The following is a 22,611-nucleotide window of genomic DNA, read 5'->3' as shown; positions in this document are numbered from 1 at the left end:
GAAAAACAAATGCTGAAGAAGCATCTCATTCAGAAACCAAGGCTGCAATACATGGATCCCAGAAAAACATGATGGAAGTTTCTGGCCAGAACCTACAATGCACACAGAGACTATGACTTAAAGATAACCCAAAACGCTGCACTGCCAGTGTCCAAACTACCCCCTGCAGAAGGCACGGCCTGGCTGCGGAGGGGGAGAGAAAGACCACGGGAGGCCATCGACACCCTCCCAGAACAGAGCTGGAATTCCTGAGAACAGAAGGAGGGTTCTGAGAGAAGGTGAGGTATATGAGTGAGCAAGTAATGTGATGATTGGCACCGAGAGCAAGAGCCTTCCAAGGAAAGGCCGAGGGGGACAGGCCATGAATCTTGAGAGTAGGATATTGGAATTGTTTGGAATTTTTTTCTTATCAACATTTTCACTGCTTATATTATCCTCTCAAAAGGAGATACTTTTTTTAAAAAAAACATCAGCAGTTCCCTCACTAGGTTAGCACTGAACGTTACCAGGAAGGCTTAAGACAGAAACCGAACGGGCTTCTCATGAAAAGAAGAATAGCGTAAATCTTATCCCTACCTGATAGCTTCTTCCACAGACTGGCCAATAATATTAGAAGAAGGGCCTGGCTGAGACAGTGGTGTCAGGCTTATCACCCACTTCACGGGCTTGTAGTACTCATCACTGGAACTTAACAGATAAAACAGTGTGGTCAGGAAAATGATCTGCAAAACAAAGGACAGTATCTCCTAAAAAATCACATTGGAGACTACAGGAAGGAAACACCAATGGCGCCAAGAATATGCATTACTGTGGAAGGAACTGTGATGTGTTCTTATCTATAGGGACATACCAGAGAGAGCACGAAATTGAGAAGGGCCGTGCCGCTGTAGAAGAGGATGGTCAGGAGCGTGGTGACAGTGGTGAAAAGCAGGCTCACGTTTCGGCTCATAACAATCCACAGAGACTCCAAGATCTGCGAGGAGGAAAAGTGAGTATCAGAACTAATCCTCGGGAAAGAAGTTTCTCCAGGTATCTGTGTGCTTTTAATACAGTACCATAAACTGAAAGGGCAAGAACTGAAAAAAAAATCATCTGAAAACATTTGAATATTGATTAGGAAAGAAAATGATTACACAAATTATGATGAATCTACTCCAAATAATATTAGGCAGCCATTAAAATCACCTCTATTATGACAATTGGAACATATTTTATGATATAATGCTAAATTTAAAAAGCAGGATAGGAAAATTTTATAGATAGCACGATTATAACTGTAAAAATGGTATGCAGAGGAATAATACCAATAGGAGAATATGTCAAAGTGCAACCTTAGCATGTAGGCTCACAAGTGCGGGTCATGAAAATCTAGCGTTTGTTTTATTTGCTTCCTTCCCTCTTTCCACCTTCAACTTAACTTCATCTACAACTACCAGAGCATCTTTACTAAAATCTCAATAAAAGAAATGAACAGACAGGGTCCGGGGCAGAGCTCTGCAGCTGAAAATCGTTCCTCACAGAAACGATGACCCTTCTATTAAGAACTACTGAGTTCAGTTGATCCATCACTGCAACTTTACTAGAACCAGATATTAAAATAAAGTTTACTAATATATGTTAAATATTACTAAAGGGAGATGTATATTACCAATAGCATACCTATATGTTTTCTATTCCCTATTTCTTCATAAACTTAATTCCTTTATGATAATGTGTATTCTGTTCTCCCTGAGTAATATAAAACATGGAAGCAAAATGACCAGAAAAACTTAAAATTTTAAAAAAATATCCTTAGTTTTCATCCCATAAACCTCACAACACTGGGAAGAAATGCAGATGAAACCATCTTTATTTTATAGATATGCAAACTGAAGCCCAGAGTTTTTTAAAAAAAACTTGCCCAAGGGCAGGGAGCTAATATGTGGAACCAGAGCCGAGACCAGAACTCATAACGTCTGATTTTATTTTGGTGCCTACCCTTTCCAAAACAGCAGCTGTTTTTTGTCATATGTTCAAGTTACACCATCTGTGCTATGAAAGGCCTACCCATTCCTTTCCTACCCCAAATGTACCATTTATTAAAGCACATTTTGTTGTCCTCTGCATTTCTTGCAAACCTCAGCTCTGTCTTCATAAGAGAACTTTGGCAGGCTGGTCTCATTTACAAAAACTCCTTACATAAAATCTTGAAAATGTTTCACAATGCCTACAAAAATATGCATGATTGACTGTTTGACCCTGCGGGTAAAGGAATGAATGAATAATGGCACTGATTCCAGAGACAAACCAACAATGCCCTTACTTGTGATTTTGACAGGCATTCTTTTGGGGGCCTCAGTCATTCTGGATTTTTTTTTTTAAAGTTTTGAATAGTTTCTAGGTTACACTGATAGGAAATGCCCTATGGTAATTCTTAAGATATTAACTGAATTCATTAATTATAGACTGGTAGTTGCCAAGATCAAATAGTAACCTCTCTGTGTACTCAAGAGGATTGGGAAGGAAGGTTTCGAATATAAGAAAGAGCTGTTGGGCAAAGTATGATGGCAGAAATAGATAGATTCAATTTCAAACTGTTATAGCTCTATTAGGTGAATGGGAGGAAGGGAAAGTGTGAGTGCAGGAATGGGGGGAGGAACCAAAGGAGTTGTACGAAAACCCCAAAGGAGGAGTAGAAGAGCACCGAGGGACTTGAAAGAAAGTCACATCTTTACCTTCATCTTCCATATTGGAAAGCCAAAAGATAATATCTAAAAGTGCAAAACCAAGAAAGAGCAGCGTAAACAGGATTTTAGAAATTCAGAGGTAAACACCCAGAAAAAGCTAAACTTGGGGTGGTGAACACTACACACTGTACAATATATAGATGATGTATTATAGAATTATACACCTGAACCCTATATAATTTTATCAACCAATGTCACCCCAATAAATTCAATAAGTATATTTTAAAAATAAAACGATAAAATAAAACAGAATAAAAGACTTGACAACTGCTTCTGGAGAATGAGACTGAAGTGGAGAAGCACAAAAAAATTGCTATTTTTTTTCACTTAAAATCTTAAAGCATTTTTGGCTTTTCAACTATACTTATCTATTATTTGGATAAAAATTAAATTGAAAAAATCTAGCATTGCAAATATTGATTTTTGTTAATTTGGGGCAAGTTATTTCACAGTAACATTTTTCTCATCTCTGTGAAAAGCCACAGGCTGACTCCCCAAAAAGTACACTACAGAATGAAGAGCAGTCATTAAAACTTCGCAGCACTGCTAACTGTTCCTTGCTACCTTCTAACCTTTTGTAAAAAAACAAAACAAAACAAAACAAAAAACAACAAAAAAAAACAAAGGCAGAGGTGGATGGTGCATGGGGGAGAAAACCATATATCCAGCTGCCAAAAGGGCTTCACCCACCAGAAAGGCAGCTCCCCCTATAGTGGTCCAGCTGGGGCCATTCTGGGCATCCTATGGGGAGAAGGATACCTAGCTCAGAGTCTGAGAGCCACAGCATCATGCATATGCTCCCTGGTTCAGCATCTCTTGGTTACTCTCCAGGCATCAGATCAGGGCAGCTACACCTGAGGTTTATAGGTTTTGGACATCTTTCTAGAGCATTTAGAATTTTCAAAACGTCAAATGTTGTGGCATTAAAAACAGGGTAAATAAAGACCTTTAAGTGGGTAAAGAAGACTGAAAATTAGTGTTTCTGTTTTTACTTCTAAGTCCAGTTTAACTATAAATACTATTTCTTACCGAAAGAAATGTCTCGATATTCTCGTGGACGAAGGACGCGATATCCTGCCAGTCCAGAATGTCTCCCAGCCAGCTGTTCTGACGGTTTATATGCATCTTGTGTCCTTTGTGCCTCCCAGAGTGCGTCACGTTCTATGGAAAAAACAGTTCAGACGTGAAACCTCCATCTTAAGCTCAAGAACATAAAGTATAAATAACCTCTTTTGTTTTAGGTCCACTTGAGCACTTTAGTGAATACACAAAAGTGAAAAACTTTGCATTATTTAAGAAATCAATTAAGAACTCCACCTAAAGACGTAAAAGATAGTATTTTTCTGTTAATATGCTAGTTACTGAGTCTCAGCCTAGCTTGAGTGCTTTTCTCCTCAGTACATTTGTGGACACACTTTACTCCTCAGTGTATATTCAACTGTACACAAACACAGCATTTACTTTTATTATTCCCCCCTTTTCAATCCCTCTGCCTTTTTTTTTTTGCTCTCTCTCATTTTTGCTTTCTTCCTCCTTTCCTCCTCTCCCTTATTAATCTTCTGTACAAGATAAAGAGGGCAGAGGGAACAGAAAGAATATGAAAAAAAGATCACCTAAAACTAATACAATGTTATGTATCAATTATCTATCAATAAAGCAGCAGGGAGGGGGGAAGAATATGAAAAAGAAACAAGAGGGGAGTCTAACTTGTCTGTCTGGAAGAGAATTGCATTGGCAGGAATGCAGGAATAACTAGGTTTGAAAGAGCTATGAATAAAGAATTTCACCTGTTTACTTTTGTTGTTTTAACAGGGCCACTAGAAAAACTAACATTAGGCGGCTTGCATTACATTTCTCCTGCCCAGAGCTCGTCTAGATGATGAGATGCTGTAGATGATAACGAACAGATGACAGAATACTGATACAGCAGAGGGACTGGTGGACTCTGCCATGGAGATTAACCATCAATCACTTTGTCTTTTTGTGGCCTAAGGTTTAAGACCCTGTAGCTTAAAAAACGTCAGTAAGTGAAATTCCAGTATTACTAAAGTCCTACTTAGTCATTGGGTCTATAAAATAAAAGGACTTTATTAGTTTACCATTGAAATCCTTAGCTAAAATAACTTACCTTTACAAACCAAGAATGATACAGTCTGTCCCAAAGTTCTAGTACCTGCTTTTCAATCACAGCAGTATTGTTCACCTTATCTCCAAGAATTTTATGAAGCTGGAAGAAATACAGATATAATCTGATTTAATATTCCAGGCAATAACCCAGTAAAATGAATACATGCTGGGTCTTTACATTTGTTCCAAATCAAACTGAAATGCTCCAGACTATTTAATTGCCTCTAGCCACACAATGTTCTTTTCATAAACTTTGCTCCTCAATATTCCCAGTAAATTTCCTCCCTCTCATCTTTTGCTTCTTTTTTCTTTCCTCTATCCTTAGGTCTCAAGGAGAGTTACTTCAAACTGTAAAAGAAGGGAACAAATAAAGCCATGACTACGGGCATCTCTGATCATATCTGCACAGAGGAAAATCTTTCCATGTGACCCCAGTCAGAACTTTAAGTGACATTTTAGAACCCTAGCTATAAACGCAAATATGCCCGTTAGTTTGCTGAGAGATGTCGGGTCTTAGAGTAAGGCATTTCGCCAAACCTGAATAGGATACATTAAATTGATTCTTGGCCGCCAGACAGTTAAAGGGCATCTTAATCTACATGGTATTGCCTCCTACTGGCCAAACACCTGAACAGCGTAGGCTAATTCCCCCATTCTGACAATGGACCCTACCAAACCCTGACCCTTTGAAGTGTATATCTCTGCCTCACCTCAGGACAAGTTGTGTTAATAAAAAGCACGGGGTCCTGGGGACAAGGAGAACCTAAGACCTTAGACTTAAGATCTTGGATGTTAGCTCCTTTAGCTAAGCTCCTCTGACCCCCAATGCCTTTCAAAATTATATTTCGCCTCCGGACTCTTTATTAGTCTCTGAACTCCTATGTAATCTACGCACAGCCTTCTCCAGATTGCTGAACCCTTCTTGATGCTGGGACAAGAACCCCAGCAATACACAATATTTTCCTTATTTCTAATAGTAAGATAAATGTGCAAGAATCAAAGGAAATGAGCATTTTTAATGGTTCTTGCATTGTTAAATATAAGGATCATACCAATTAACACTTTCCAACATTGTCTAAGTCAGTGGTTCTCAACCTTGGCTACACATTAGAATCACCTGGGAATCTTTTTAAAATCCTGATTTCTGGGCCTCATCCTCCAGAAATTCTGTTTCTTTGTTATGGGGTGGGGCCACAACATTAGTAACAAAGAAACAGAATTTCCAGAGGATGAGGCCCAGAAATTGGGATTTTAAAAAGATTTCCAGGTGATTCTAATGTGCAGCCAAGGTTGAGAACCACTGGTCTAAGTGAACCAATTTTCCCAAAGCCTTATGGATAACTGATTTTTAGATAATTTAAAAGGTGTGAAGTGATAACTGATTATTTATACTTTTCTTTTTTAGCAACAAGAATGACCATTTTCCATTTTGGTTTTCAATGTGTATTTCCTTTAGTGTGGCCTATTCATACCTTTTGCCCACTTGATGCTGGCCTTATAGATGCTTAAACCAGTTCTTAGACATATTTGATGCAAATACATCTGCCCAATGTTGTTCTTTATATTTAATTGATTTATTCAAACACAACTCTGTGAATATCAAAGCCTTCATCTGTTCATCACATTGTACAATTTACAAATGGCTTTCACCTACGTTATGTGATCTTTACAACAACTCCATGAGTTAGACAGAAAAGAGTTTTGGCATCACCTTTATTCATTTGAGAAAACAGATTTAAAAAGGATCTATGACAGGCTCAGAGTTACACAGACAAGTGGCAGATTCAGGATGAAAAGTTCTCTCATAGTCTTTCAACTCAAGCCTATATAACCTACGAACAAAGAACACCTAATAGAGCAAATTACCCGAAATAATTAAAAACCACAATTACCCTAGGCTAACTTCCTTTCATTTCTTTAAATGCGTCTTTTGCATAGTATGACTGTCAAGGACTCACAGACTTCCTATTCCCAATTCTTTCTGTCACTTTCCTATCAGCCCATGAAGTCTCCCTGGAACCAGAAGAGTTCTACAATTTAGGTTACTGACAGCCCCTTTTCTAGATTGTCGGCACAGTGGCCTTTACTGCAATAAAGAACCATTTCTAACTGGCATCTCCTTCACAGGCTCACTCCAAGCACGACAGGGAATAACTAAAATACCACAACTATAACAGTACAGGAGAGTTCAGCACAATTTTATAGCATGTTATAAAACTGGGAAGACGGGGCCAGAGTGCACGGAGTCTACTAACAGGATCACGGAAGCACACATACTGTGGGTGGGTTGTGACATGCTCTTTGCCCAAGAAGAACAGTAAAGCATTAAGGGCAGTCACAATGCCATTTGAGAACTGACTGACTTAAGGCGAACAGCCTCACCTAGGAAATGGGGATGACAAGTCAGTACTCATCTTGTGTGAAGCCTTAGCTGGCCAAGTCTTCCTTGAAACATTTTCTTCTCTAGGCCCCTGTGACACACAGTTTGGGTTTCCTCCTACCTCACAAGCTACTCCTTCTGTCTTCTTTGCCCCTGAGAACCTTATTTGACTACCAAGCTTAGAGATCATTCCTTCCTAGTGCACAAATAATGAGTCAGATCCACCTCGAACAAGAAGCAATGGCCAACTTCTGAGCTTGTTCAGGCTACTAGCACTATTCAGTATGATCATGCAGAAGGCTAATTTCACTGTATGTTGCTTGTCGACTTGTAGATATAAACCTGTTTGCAAACGGAAATTATGCTTTATCGAAGCAAGAAATCACTGCCAATGAAGAACTTGCAAAGAGAAATCCACAAAGAGAGGCTCTTCCCTTACCTTGTGGGTTATCCATTCTCGTCCATACTGATACACGTTGTTAGCTGCAGAATTGAGGGCTCTTTGGACTACCTGAGCCTCAGGAAGCCAACTAATTTAAGTAAAGAAAGAAAATGAACAATTAGCACACTTTCAGTGTACTGCACCCATAACTTTTTGAACTTGATGTACTTGAACAATCAGGAACTGACAAACTCATGAACAGCCATTAACACAGAAATACAAATGAATCACACACAGGAATCCTTGACTTACAGGACTAATTGGCCTAATTCTAATATTCAGGACTTATTTTCAAGCCTTCCTTATCTTTTGTATCCACTTCCCCCACAACCTCTCTCTCATTCTGCTCTGCTGGGTTTCTCTGTCCCTCCAGTCCTGGGTCACCTGCCTTACTCACACAGCACCAGAGGAAGTAGTTCTGGGACAATGATGGTCATCATCTGGAATGCACAATGGAGGTTTTCAAACTGTGGTCCATGGACCTGCAGCATCACAACTGCTTAGAAACCCGGCCTAAACTCAGACCCACTGAAAAAGAAACTCTGGGGCTGGAGCCCAGCCATCTGTATCTAAACAATTCTCTTAACTGCTCCTCACAATGTTATGTACTAGAGATGCTGACATCCACAAATTGGTTTGAATCTTTAATATTAACGAGTTCATCATACACTCCACAGAAACAAAATATTTGTGAAGCTTTTTGCAAATTCTCAGTCAGTTCAAGTACTTCTCAGCAAGTAAAACTTTAGAGATACTTATAAATGTAATAATCTTACAGTATAAGGATCTGAACAGGAAATTTGAATCTCTAAAGAGATGTGATTTGGGAGAAATTAATTTAAGTAGCTTTTAAATTACTCTAGGATTTACAGACAAAGTGTTTTGAAGGGTCTGTTGAACACTTTCAATTATATGGTACTACATTTTTATGGGAAAATTAGAGGCCAGATGCACGAAATTCGTGCAAGAGTAGGCCTTCCTTCCCCTGGCTGCCAGCACCAGCTTCCCTCTGGCACCCGGGACCCAGGCTTCCCTCCAAGCCCTGGCTTCGTCCGGAAGGTCGTCCGAAGGATGTCCAATCCAATTAGCACAGCGGTTCTCAACCTGTGGGTTGCCAACCTGTGGATCTCGACCCCTTTGGAGGTCGAACGACCCTTTCTACAGGGGTTGCCTAAGACCATCGGAAAACACATATATAATTACATATTGTTTTTGTGATTAATCACTATGCTTTAATTATGTTCAATTTGTAACAATGAAAATACATACTGCATATCAGATATTTACATTACGATTCATAACAGTAGCAAAATTACAGTTATGAAGTAGCAATGAAAATAATTTTATGGTTGGGGGTCACCACAACATGAGGAACTGTATTAAAGGGTCGCGGCATTAGGAAGGTTAAGAACCACTGAATTAGCATATTATGCTTTTATTATTATAGATTATATCCTGTAGAGATACTCGAAAGTGTGAGGATCTGTAGAGGCATCCAGATAGATCCTTAATGACTAACAAACATCTATTAGGCCTGATAACAAGTCTTGCTGGTTTCAGTGGAAACACTTGACCAATGTACTCACACAGGTGTCATCACAGCAACAGATAAGTGGAGCTATCCTGAGGCCACGTCAAAGACATGTGTGTGTGTGTGTGTGTGTGTGTGTATATATATATATATATGCAGTATCAACACTACATGGGCCACGAACACCTGAGCAATCTTGGGACCAACTGATCGTATACCAACCACAGCAGTGGTTCTCAACCTTCTGGCCCTTTAAATACAGTTCCTCATGTTGTGACCCAACCATAAAATTATTTTCGTTGCTACTTCATAACTGTAATGTTGCTACTGTTATGAATTGTAATGTAAATATCTGATATGCAGGATGGTCTTAGGTGACCCCTGTGAAAGGGTCGTTCGACTGCCAAAGGGGTCGCGACCCACAGGTTGAGAACCGCTGAACCACAGCCTCTATGTTGAGCTCCTTCATTAGGATAGTCACTACCTCAGTCAATCACTAATTCTACTCTGAGTGGAAACCAACGTCTTACATTTTGGACTGGCCTGCCCTCACCTTTCTGGGTAAAAGTTAATCTATTTCACAACATGAACTTCCAAGAGAACAGCCCCAACAATTATACAGAAGTAAAGGGAACTTTCTAACATACCGTGTGGCCCCTCAAGTTTTGATATACTTTCTAGTCAGTAGAAAGTAGAAAGTGGGTTCCAGACTAATAGAATTGTCCAAGACAAGAATTAAGATGTGATCTGACTGCATTTTCTCTGAAGCTCTGCTAGGGTGACCCTACCCTAAGTCTTCTAATTTATCCACCAGCTCACCAAGCACATCCACAGGAAGTCAGGGCACCTACACAGGACTTATAAAATGTGCTCCATATTGGAAGAAAGTATATCAAATGCATTCTTAACTGTATCCCCTCTAGGAACATCCACAGAATTTCTCACAAGGTCAATCGCCTTCATCAGGACAGGAATCTACTGAATACTGAGATGTGCAAGAAGCCATTACTATTAATGCATATTCGTCCTCACTAATTAGCTGCAAAAGAATCAGACCTTTCATGAAACAGCTTTTTAAAACTCTCCTACATGGAATGGTACTTGATCAGAAACACTGGATGTGAGGGCTGACTCTGCTGGTAGATTATAATTTCAAGTTCCTTAACCTTCAATCCTATTTCCTCATCTGTAAAATGGATATAATCTCTTCAACCTACTGCACAGTCACTGTGAGGAAGACAGGTCCCAAAGCAGGTGAAAGGACTTTGTAAATTATAAACATGCTATGAAGTGTAACTCTCAGTTCAGATATAAGGTATCATTTACTATAAATTGTTTCCAAAATCTTAAGCACTTCCCCACCAACCCCTCTCCCAGATTACATGCAATTCTTTTGCAAAAATGACAGCGTTCATCAAAGCTTTAGCAAACCCTATCTTTTCTCTTCCAAGGCAATGCATCAATGAAGACTATTTCATGCAAACAGATACTGAACCGAGGTCATCCAACTCTATTTTTGTCGTTGTAAAACAATATTCTTACTTTGCCCACTCAGGGTGATTTGCTAGAGTTTCATTAATCAAACTACTTGTGACTTCAATCATGTGCACACTTTCTTGATGTACCTGCATCACAAATGAGATAAAAAGAATCTCAATAAAAAATAAGCCCAACTAAACATTTATTCTTCTACATTTATTTTTCTAATTTTCTATCTATTTATTCTCCCAATTATTATTGGAGCAATATTTTAGAGTCAGATAATTATATATCTTAGTTGCAGTAAATTTAGAAATATGCACTGAATAGCTGCTACATAATATTCTATCACACACACTATGGAAAATAAAATGTACATCATAGGTCCCTGCCTTCAAGAAGCTCAACAATTTACTTAAGCAAAAAATATGTAAATAGATACATACAAATACACATATACACAATAATATATAAATATAGTTCACGTGTGTATAGTGTAAGTATATGTGTAATACATATAATGCATGTGTCTGTATGTACATATATATATATGCAGTATCAACACTACAAGAGATTAAAGAATTATAATACAATGCAAGATACACAGGCAAATATAAGCAATTGAGTAAGGTTTCTGAGTAATAAAAAAAACAAAACAACAGAAACTACTCCAAATTTACCTTGCCCAATAATCAGCAAAATGAGGGATTAAAAAAAGGAACAAGCCAATGTCAGGAAACAGGCTCTATATGATTTCACTTTGTTTAAATTAGCATGCTGAGCATATGGATTATCCTAGTGAGTATCCCATATTTACTTGAAAAGAACACGATTCTGCTACTGTCAGGTCATACTGACTGTTTTTCAAGGCTTGTTTATTCTTACTAATTTTCTACCTATTTATTCTCCCAATTGTTGCAAGAGGAGTATTAGTCAATTCCTACCTATAATCTTTGATTTGTCTATTTCTCCTTCTAATTCTGAATATTTTGCTTCATGTATTTTAGAGCTATCGTTAGAATATACACATTCATAATTGTTGTATCTTACTGCAGTACTGTTTTATCATTATTTGTGTGTAGTGAGATTTCTTGTTTTAATTGCTTGATATTAATATAACCACACCAGATTTATTATGTTTATAGTTCTCATGGTGTATCTTTTTAAAAATCCCTTTACTATCAAATCTTTTAATGCCTTTGAATTTAAAATGTATCTCTTTATAGATACCATTTAGTTGGGACAATGATATTCGTTGATGAGATGAAAGAGGAGTGTTAAGAACTGAATGTCTGCATTCCCCCAAATTCATTTGCTGAAATCCTAACCTCCATTGTGATGGTTAAGAGGTGGGGCCACTGGGAAGTAATTAGATCATGACGGTGGACCCTTCATGAATGGGGTTAATGCCCTTATACAGTACAGGAGACAGATGACAGTTCTCTCTGCCATATAACGATACAAAGAAAAGAACAGCCATCTGCAAACCAGGAAGAGGGCCTTCACCAAGAACTCAACCACGCTGGCACCTGATCTGGGCTTCTGCCTCTACAACTGTAAGAAATCCTTGTTGTTCGAGCCACCTAGTCTATGGCATTCTGTTATAGCAGTCTGAACAAAGAAGGGGAGAGGAAATGTAAGCTGGAAGGACCTGCAGAGTGAGAAATAAAGACCTATGGTATATCAGCAGACAGACCAATGAGGCAAGAAGGAAGGAGCTAGTCAAAAAATTCTGATCTAGTGAACAAGGTACTAACTAGATTAGGAGTCATAAGACTATAGTTTTCCTACTGACAGAAGAAGCCACTTGTCCCTCTGTATCTCAATTTTTGTATCTGTATTTACATCTGAGGATTTGATGATAATAAAATAATAATGCATGTAAAAATATACTAGGTAAAAAAATTCATGGCAAAACCAGTAATACAAATTATGTTATAGCAGTTATACATATTTACAAGCAAAATGACATTTTCCATACTGTCTATCAGCTTCTTATCCATACTACACTTCTAACAATTAAGAGTTTACTAGTGGTAATAGTAATTATTGTACTCTACCTTTGCAGTCAGGAGTAGGGCTAAAAGAAGGGTTCCTATTACTAACAAAAATATGATGAAAATGCTAATTATTTTGTCTAACATCTTCTCCAACCAGATGATAATCTGCACAGAAATAAAAGAGAGGATTACTTAGCTGTAAAGTACAACTTAATAAAAACACATATGTATTCAAACATAATGAAGACAAAATAGGATATTCAACACTGCAAAGCAAACTATGGAATAATGACTAAAGCAGTGAAAACTGTAAGCAACTTTATAAAATTAGGTATTAATTATTGCTGTTACTAGTATATAAAGAGCTTTTTATTGTCACATCTAAGAAAAAGCAGTCAAAGTGAACATAATCATTATGACTGAACTGTCATATTATGGTAATTTACATTTCAAATTATAATTTACTAGAGGCCTGGTGCATGAATTTGTGCACAGGTGGGGTCTGGCCAGCCTGCCCCGATCAGGGCCTATTGGGCTGGGCCGGCTGGGGGAAGGGGCTGTGGGCGGTTGGCCAACCCTCGCTGCCTCCTGATCGAACTCCCGGTTGAACTCCTGGTTGAGGGGACAATTTGCATATTAGCCTTTTATTATATAGGATAATCTGGTAAATATTTCTAAACAAAATAATGATAATCAATTAGCTGACCTCAAATCTTTTGAAATTTTACTGTCAATTAGCAAATATAGATGACTTTAGAAAAAGTGTGACTTTTATAAAAATAGGTCCTAAGTTATATATAGATAAAATAGGAGCAAATTAAAATAGGAATTACTTTCAATATATGTTTTCCTTTTGATATCAGTAGGATTACAAAACCAATAATAAAAGCCCAATGTTACAGTAATGATAAATACCCATCTCAGAATAATAGTTACTCTGGGTGGGGAAAGGGTCAGTGTGGGATACAAAATGGGCTTCAATTATATAAGTAATGTTTTATGAAGTTGGAGGGTAGTCTCATGGGTATTCTTTACATCTTTTACTATTTAAAATAATTCATAATAAAATACTCATAAAAATCTGGTATTCTAATGGAAATTTCTATACTTTTTTTATAATACAAGCTTTGTGACAAGTTATAACTGACTGCAAATAAAAAATAATCATTAATGTAGTGGTTATTCCTAAATCAATAATTAAAATTATGCTCTCCCTCAATGCTATTTGACATTCTATTTTGAGTTTAACTTTTCTCATTTTCCACAATCACAAATAATCCCACATATAAAAAATTTTATTTTCAGAATATATCATTCTGATAAATGTGTAGAATTCTTGCCATGCAAAGCTAGTATTTAACATTTCAAAAATACAACCAATTAGACTGGTGACTGCTGAAACACCACATTGCAACCCTTAACTCTAACATGAACTACAATGTTGTGATTAAGTTATTCTTCACTTAAATCTGAAATATGCTCTCCAAACAGTGAGTTAAACATCCAAAAGCAAAGAATGGTTATTAAAAACAACAACACAAAATAACATGACTTCTAAAAAATTAATTTCCATTCAAGGCTCACAAGCTTGCATTCCCTTTATCTTTCATGAAGAATCCTGTCACTAAGAGATCAATGCTACAGTAAACTCAAAGATAAAAAGTTCATCTTCTATCTTGACTATTACAGCTTCAAACAGAAGAGTTAATTTTCAGTGCATGCCACCAAAGCATGGAAGACAATGCAGAGATTAAAAAAAATAATAGTAACAGGTTTCTAAGATATGGAAGGTCAATGTCATATTTTGAATGTAAGTTCTAAAATCAATGAAACTGAAGAGTTTCACAATCAGAAACCAACTCTACACATAGTTCTTGCGACAACTTCCTGAATAAAGGGCAAGTGTTGTATTACTCCTCTTTGTTCCCCAAAACCTAACAGTGCTCAGTTAATATATACCTAAATAGGCAAGCATAAATAAAATAATTTCAGAAATAAGACCAGATTTGTATTCACAAATAGTAATTTCTGAAAATAACTTGTGAGCCTCCATTTTTTTTTTTTTAGAAAAGTCATATCCTAAAATGTATTTTTAAACATAAATGATGTTCTATTTACAAAGTATAAATATTTAAATTTAGCCCTAGTTGGTTTGGCTCAGTGGAAAGAGCATCAGCCTGTGGACTGGAGGGTCCCGGATTCAATTCCGGTCAAGGGCACATGCCCAGGTTGCAGGCTCGATCCCCAGTAGGGGGTGTGCAGGAAGCAGCCCATCAATGATTCTCTCTCATCACTGATGTTTCTCTCTCTCTCTCCCTCTCTCTTGCTCTCTGAAATCAATAAAAATATATTAAAATAAATAAATACATAAATAAATAAATGAATTTATGTCTGGGTATTTTTAACATATAAACCATGGAATAGTCACAAACACATTATGTACATCAACATTACAAAATTAAATGTTATATTTTTCAACCAGGGAAGAATTTTCCTATCACAAGCTGTATAACTAAGGGTGGGAAAAAATCCATACTAAGAGTTACCTAAATAAAAATTTATATTCAAGGAATAACAGTAAGCGTTATCTGTTTCATTCAAAATTTAAAATAAAACCATTTAGGAACCTCAATTCATAAGCTAAAAAAAGTTGGAGGAGTTTCTATTCACATTATGGGTGGTTAAGATTAGATTTAAAAACAAAACGAAACACAGGACAAAAAGAGACAGCAAAAGAGAGAGAGAAGCCCTGGCCAGGTGGCTCAGTTGGTTGGAGTGATATCCGATACACCACAAGATTTCGGGTTTGATTCCAGTCAGGGCCCATACAAGAGGCAACCAATTGATGTTTCTCACATTTCTCTCTCTCTCTCTCTCTCTCTCTCTCTCTCTAATTGAACCAATTGATGTTTCTCACATTTCTCTCTCTCTCTCTCTCTCTCTCTCTCTCTCTCTCTCTCTCTCTCTCAAATCAATTAAAGAAACATATCCTCGGGATAGGCTTAGAAAAATAAACAGGAATAAAGAAAGAAAGAAAAGTCAAGAAAAAGAAGAAACAAATGTGGAGAGGGGGTTGGTATACAGAACAGAGGCCCAAAAGAGAAAAAAACAAAACGGATACAAAACTTATATGGAGGAAAAGAATTCCCTGAAAGAGTGAATGAATGGAGCAAGACTCACAAGGAAACAGAAACTCAGACACAGAAAGAGAAACACCAGAGGAAGCCATGGGAAGGGGCAGGTGGAGGAGAAGCCTGAAGGAATGCCGGAGGTGCTGTTCCATGAGGCTGACCTGCCCTTGCTCTACTTTGGGCAAAGGAAACCACACCCCGTCACCACTGCCTTGCTCGAGGAAATCGCAGTCCCTAGAACTTTCCCCAGTCTTCTAGGCTTTGAGAAATCATTTTAGTGGTTAAACTTTATTTTCTAAAAGGGGAAGAGAAAAAAATTTTAAGTGACATTCTGGGTGTTTCAAGTGTAAAAATCTAGAGATGTTGGTGAATTTATAGTTATATCAAAGACACTCAAATTTCTAAACTCACTGGCCTTATTTATCAAGCTATTAAAAAGTGTCCTGCCACTACTTAAGTTTCTATTCTACCATGAATGTAGGTTTTTATGATGCTTTCTTTTTTTAACTAAATTAAGCCTTGAGAAATTGGTTGCAATTTTAGTTAACCGTAAGATTTGTCCTCTTTCACCCTCACTTCTCATTTTCCTAATTCACTCCACTTCAGCTCGGAATACTAAATACCCAATGCTGCAATTTCTGACCTTGGATGTAATGTAATGAAATGATCTTCAACTTATTTGAGTGCTTTCCTGGAGCACACACTCTCAGAACTGCAAGCAGTTACTCCAGCTCCACACCAATGCTTTATCTATGCTACATGGCATCAGCAAGGAAAAGACAAAAGCTACTTAATCTCTTAGGAATCTTTTAAAACTCACTCATCAGCTGGAATTTGGCTCATGAATTAGGTAATCTAACTTTAACTTTAAATCAAACCTAATGACTTTAGGTCTCCTTTCGTCTTTTGAGGAAAATTTCATTTCAATATATAGGTTGTCCCCAACAAATGTATACACACACTTTGAATAATTATAAAGGCAATGTTTACTAAAATACATTTCATTTTCAAAGTTGAGCTATCAGATGTTAGAGTATATACACATTTTGGGGGGACACTCTGTACATATACAAATTAGGAAAATACATTTAAACCACTGCTTTGATCAAAATAAGAAAATGTGACATATGTTTGAAGCACTATCATCTGCCAAGGATTACACTCATTTACTTACACTAGTTTTGTAGGAAACAGGTATATGCATCCATACGTGTGTGTGTGTGTTTATTTGTGTAGATGTACGTGCAGTTGTGGTGTGTATCTATTTATACTCCACACAATGTTTATTCTCAACCCAAAGTTTAGGTCAAAAGTCTCCCCTTTCCCGTTTCAACAAATTGAAACCCTAATCTCTACACATAAAAGTGTCATTCGGACCTATTTCCAAGTAGACTGTAACAATATTTCCACTAAAAACTTTTAGTCTTATTGTGTTTAAACATAATACATGTAAATGATGTCACCTTTTGCTATCTGTCCTAAGTACTGAATGAAATTACATCTAGAACTACTTATGCAGACTTTGTTAGAGGTATAGCTCTCCTAATATATCTGGAGTTATTAAAGTTATGGAAGTCTTTAAAAAATGTACCTTTAGAATCCCAAGCCATTTACCACAGACACAAATTATATCTTGGGAAACATGAAATTAGACTTCACAGAACATGACTACCATCTTTTTTAAGTTAAATATAAAATTTTGGGATACTAGTCAAAACCTAAAATTACCAATCTAGGGAATTACACAAATACTTCACGGATTTATCTTCTGAAATCTTCCTGTGTCACTTATTGAAAAATTAGCAACAAAGAATTCTCTTTCCTTTTTAGTAACTGATTGCCTATGTGCCCTCACACATCAAAGGAGACTAGAGTATCAGGCTAAGCCACATTATAGGGCTGAAAAAGGAATGGAAATCACAGCGGACAAAAGGAATATAAGACAGAACTTCTTACACACACTTGAGCAAGGAGACACTACCAATATCCTGAATAAAATAGCTTTGGGTTTTTAGCAAATTATACTGGGACAGTCTCAATGCTTCATGACCTTCCATAGCTTATCATTAGAACTTTAATAACAAAAACTTAGTTTGACATACGGACAGAAAGAGTGAGAACAGAGATACAGAGAAAAGTTACAGAGCTGAACAGCAAAACCAACATCCGTGTGTTCATTTACCTTCTTATTTAGCCAGTGCCAGAGCTTGGGGATGGGGAGTAAGGTGAGAAAGAGAAGATAAGAACAGTGGAATATCATTAGAGAATGCAATAACAGTATGAAAAGAAAAGAAAGTCACCGAGAGCATGGGGAGGAAATTATCCCAAACAAAAGAAAAACTAGAAAGAAAAAAAAACTGCACTGCATTACAAAGATATAAATCGAGTGAATGTAGTATTCCTTTAAGATATACAATGATTATAGTGATAATGATAAGCACAAGCTTTGCTGGCAATTCAACAATTAAAAATACATAAAATAAGCTGAAAGCTTGTAGCCTTAAATAGCCACACCAAATTCCAAAGATGAGAGTAATAATTAAGATCCTTTCGCATATCACGCCCCAAAAGGATTTTTAGTGCCTGTATAAACCAATTTATGTTCCCATAGTACATTTTCATTGAACTCTGTAGTTGCAGTTTTATAGTATTAGTTATTTCACATGTTTTAAAGAGAAAAAACATTCTAGTGCTCATTTGGAATAGAGGACACCTCGCTAAGAGCAGGCCATACTAAGATTCTGTTACTATATAGTGTATTGCCTTCCACCCCAATTTTTTAGGCACACATTTTTCTACAAAAAAGCAAAAGTATTACCTTGCTTTTTTTTTTTTCACATAAATGTTACTTCATTCAAACCCCACAATATTTAGCACTATAGTAACTGATGCTAGTTAGTGGACACATAACGTAAAAATCGGTAAAGATAGAATTTAGAGCATTATTAGTGCTATAAGAAGTATAAAGGCTAATAAAAAGTGTAATTTCATCAGTGACTGTAAATGCTCTTTGCAGCGTTTTCCCTGAAGTATACCCAAAGCACGTTTAGGTATTCTTCAAACAATCCTCTGTAGATGAATCATTTCAGAAACACTGGTCCAATCAATTAAAATTAATAGAAACATGAAAAATAGATTACTCCCCAAAGCAACAGCCCATACATATTATTATACTAGACAGAACATAAATTTGGCATCAATTATAATTAAACAAATATTCAGTTTGCAATAGCCATTTATTCTGATTGTTGTACAGCAGAAAAAGCCAGTTTTATTCATTTTACTGTCTCTGTTCCCTAAGAACAACAGATTGGCAAACAAGTTAGAATAAAAATGACAAATTTTTACAAGGCTACCCCATAACAAATACTTTTAGATGCCTGGAACTTCAACTGACACAACTGTACAGTTTTCCTAAATGAAGGGTTCAAATACAAGTACATGAGAACACTGAAAATAGGACTTAGTCTCTATCCAGACAGTGGAAAGACAAAGCATTAACTGAAAATAAGATACCCTCTTTACACAGTTGGACGTGCTGAATCTGTTCTCATAAGATAAAGCTTCACCCTATTACAAGGGAGATGTGATAAATATGCTGAAATTTACACAAAGTCTTAGATTCGTTCTTAAAAAGTTGAAAAAAAATTAGTAACAACACAAATAGGCAAATTACAAAAGAAAAATATAAATATCCAGTAAGTATGGAAAAGGATGGTCAGCCTCATTTTTAATTTTTAAAATTTCAAATTAAAACAACAGTGAGATACTTCCTTGTATGAAACTAAAAAGTCCTTTTTGTTGCACTATAATATTCCTGGGCAAGGGCTCAAGGAAATACGTATTTTCACATGGTGCACTGGTGGGAATTAAAACTGACAAACTTTCTGGAAGATAGCCAGGCACTATGCAAGAAAATATATCCCCTGCTTCTCCTTTGACCCTGGATATTTCAATAAGCATTTAAAAGATTCACTTCCTACCCCTTGACCCACTCCAGTTATTATTCTCACCAATACCTACGCTGGTTTCACTTAACAGCATTTCTCAACCTAAGTCATGAATACACCTGTTAAAGGAAGTAGTTACTAGCTTCTGTGATAGAGTCCAGCTCGCACAGCATAGCACACAAAAAGACCTTCCCGATCCAGTCCCACCTGACCTCCAGGCTTCCCTCCCACTAAGCACTGTTTCACAAAGCCCAGCCATGACCAGTTTCTTGGCATTCTCTAAGAATTCATGCTGTGGAAGTCTCTGTGCTTTTGCACTGTCCATCCATGAGCTGTTCTTGCCACGTCTACTCCTACGTGTGCTTCAGAATTTGCCCTGGCATCACCACCTCTACAAAACCGCCCCTCTCCCATTACCTCACCAACACTGAGTCACTTTTTTGCTGAGTACTATCACTCTATCTTGTACACATTTTCCTCCACAAATCAGAACTACTAACACTTGCATAGAGGTTACTGTGTACCAGGCTCTGATCTAGGAGCTGTACATGTATTAACTCATTTAGTACAAACCACTCTATGCGGTACATGCTCGTACACTCATTGCATTGATAAGGAAACAAACGCACAGGAAGGTTAAGAAACTCATCCGAGGTCACACAGCTAATAAGTAGCTGAACTGGGATCTGAAACCAGAATTTGGACTCAGAGTCCATGCTTTTAACCACTAAACCTCTGACTCTAACCACTGTCTCTACATTTTAATGGACCGCTGTCTCTCCCTACACAGAAATTCTGCATCTAGTTTTCTGTTGATTCATCTGTTTTTTCCCGAGGGCTTAGCACAATATCTGACACACAGGAATTACTGTAAAAATATTCACTAAATGCCGAAGCCGGTTTGGCTCAGTGGATAGAGCGTCGGCCTGCGGACTGAAGGGTCCCAGGTTCGATTCCGGTCAAGGGCATGTACCTGGGTTGCGGGCACATCCCCAGTGGGGGATGTGCAGGAGGCAGCTGATCGATGTTTCTCTCTCATCGATGTTTCTAACTCTCTATCTCTCTCCCTTCCTCTCTGTAAAAAATCAATAAAATATATTTTTAAAAAAAAATATTCACTAAACTGAGCCACTACCTGGCTATAATTTTTAGGCAAGTCACTTAACCCTATGGATTTCAATTTGGTCCTTTATATCCTATCCTTATATAAACCATAATTCTAAACTTTAAATTCCACCACAGAATGATATTTAAATTCCAGTATAAACACCATAAAATGAAATATTTCAGACAATGAAATGAATAAATTCCACTAAAACAGCCCAAGTTCTCAAAATACATTACCTTGCTATCAACTTTTAACAAGAATTTCCCAAGTCCGACAATTGGCCACGGCGCTAGTGCTTCCTGCCGGTCCTTCAGGAAGCGCTCCACGACCCGCCACCACACGGCGCAGCGCTTCTCCAGGAAGTCCACGACTCCAAAGTGAATGACGAGCTTTTTGAGTATCCAGACTATAAAGAGGATAAGAAATACATGTATGAACAAAATGCAGATTACAAGGTTATCACAGAAAAAGGTCCCTTAGTTTCATGTGACCTTTTTAAAACAGTAGAGCTAGTATTTAAGTCAAGATCAATTTAAAAAAGGAGAGGAGGGAAGAAAGTTCAAGGTATTCCAAAATGATGGTATTGGGACAAGCAACTTTTCACACAATCCCCACTTGCTCCCACACATACCACCTTCTTTGTGGAGTCTGAATCCCTGCGGAGTCAGGGATTATTTTACAGCCTATTTTGATCATGAAGATTTCAGCGACTACAACCCAGGCCCCTCACACCATAGCCTTCTGGGGTAAAGAATACTAACCCATGACATGTTCTAATCTCCTTGGCTATTATAGTTGCTGTTGCCAAATTTTGTTATTTTCCTTAGATTTTTTGTTTAGTGACCAGAAAAGTAAAGGTATTCCATCCGCATCATGATTTTATACCACTTCAGGTAACGTTTTCGTTTATGTTCCTATTTCTTTAAGTGATGTTGTGCTACTCATCTGAATCTTTTACCAGGATTCAGAAGAGAAGCAGGCTGGGTACAAGCAGGGCTGTTACAAATGGCCCGAGGCTGGGGACCATTCACAGACCACAATATGAATGTGCCCTCTGCAGTTAGGCAATGCAGCGGCCCTTCGCGCAGGGGGTAAGCTTCCTGTAAAGGCCAACTGAGAAGGTGGTGGGACTAGAAGGCTTTATTTTTGTTTGACAAAAAATTAAATTCTATGTACACATATAGCACATGTATCATATCAAAATGGAATCCTATGGCTTTTCATAAATCATTAAACTAGGTCTTTGTACCTGAATACCATGGTAATTTAAGGCCCACCTCTATTGTGTTGTCCTCTCTAAAGGTGTCTTTTAACACTCCGGTGTGGGGTGAATTTCCCGCCAAAATATAAGATGGCTCTGTCTTTTGGTTTTGTTCCATCCACCAAAAGGGTGGATTACAAACAAATATTTGGTAATACGCAGTTACAATCGGCCCGAGTTTACACGTTTCCCGCACTCCACCGCAAATCTATATGAACCGAGTTAAAGACGGCTCCCGCGGAGTACGTGCAATTCACGCAAGCCGACTTAACTCGTTTCCCCCACTCCAAGTGTTAATCATGGTATTCAGGTACAAAGATCTAGCTTTAATGATTTTTGAAAAGCCGTATGATTCCATTTTGATACAAAACATATGACATGTACATATAACTTAATTTTCTGTCAAATAAAAACAAATCATGATTTTGCATACATTATAGTTCTCAAAACCCACATTTCCACTGAAAAATGCAATG

At 37.4% G+C, this 22,611-nt stretch overlaps 1 protein-coding gene across 1 annotated transcript in view; it reads right to left on the bottom strand.

The window, feature by feature from the left end:
• TMEM245 (transmembrane protein 245) overlaps positions 1-22,611 on the bottom strand; it is a 67,364-nt gene that overhangs the window by 26,307 nt on the left and 18,446 nt on the right. Inside the window, 9 exon segments of the mRNA XM_023753226.1 lie at positions 577-722; positions 851-973; positions 3,756-3,887; positions 4,855-4,953; positions 7,673-7,763; positions 10,749-10,831; positions 12,746-12,850; positions 17,999-18,022; positions 21,111-21,280. Of these exon segments, the coding sequence (XP_023608994.1) occupies positions 577-722; positions 851-973; positions 3,756-3,887; positions 4,855-4,953; positions 7,673-7,763; positions 10,749-10,831; positions 12,746-12,850; positions 17,999-18,022; positions 21,111-21,280 (973 nt within the window).

This window comes from Myotis lucifugus, unplaced genomic scaffold (genome assembly GCF_000147115.1).
Source record: "Myotis lucifugus unplaced genomic scaffold, Myoluc2.0 scaffold_43, whole genome shotgun sequence".
Lineage (NCBI taxonomy): Eukaryota > Metazoa > Chordata > Mammalia > Chiroptera > Vespertilionidae > Myotis > Myotis lucifugus.
This window is presented reverse-complemented; position numbering and strand designations above follow the sequence as displayed.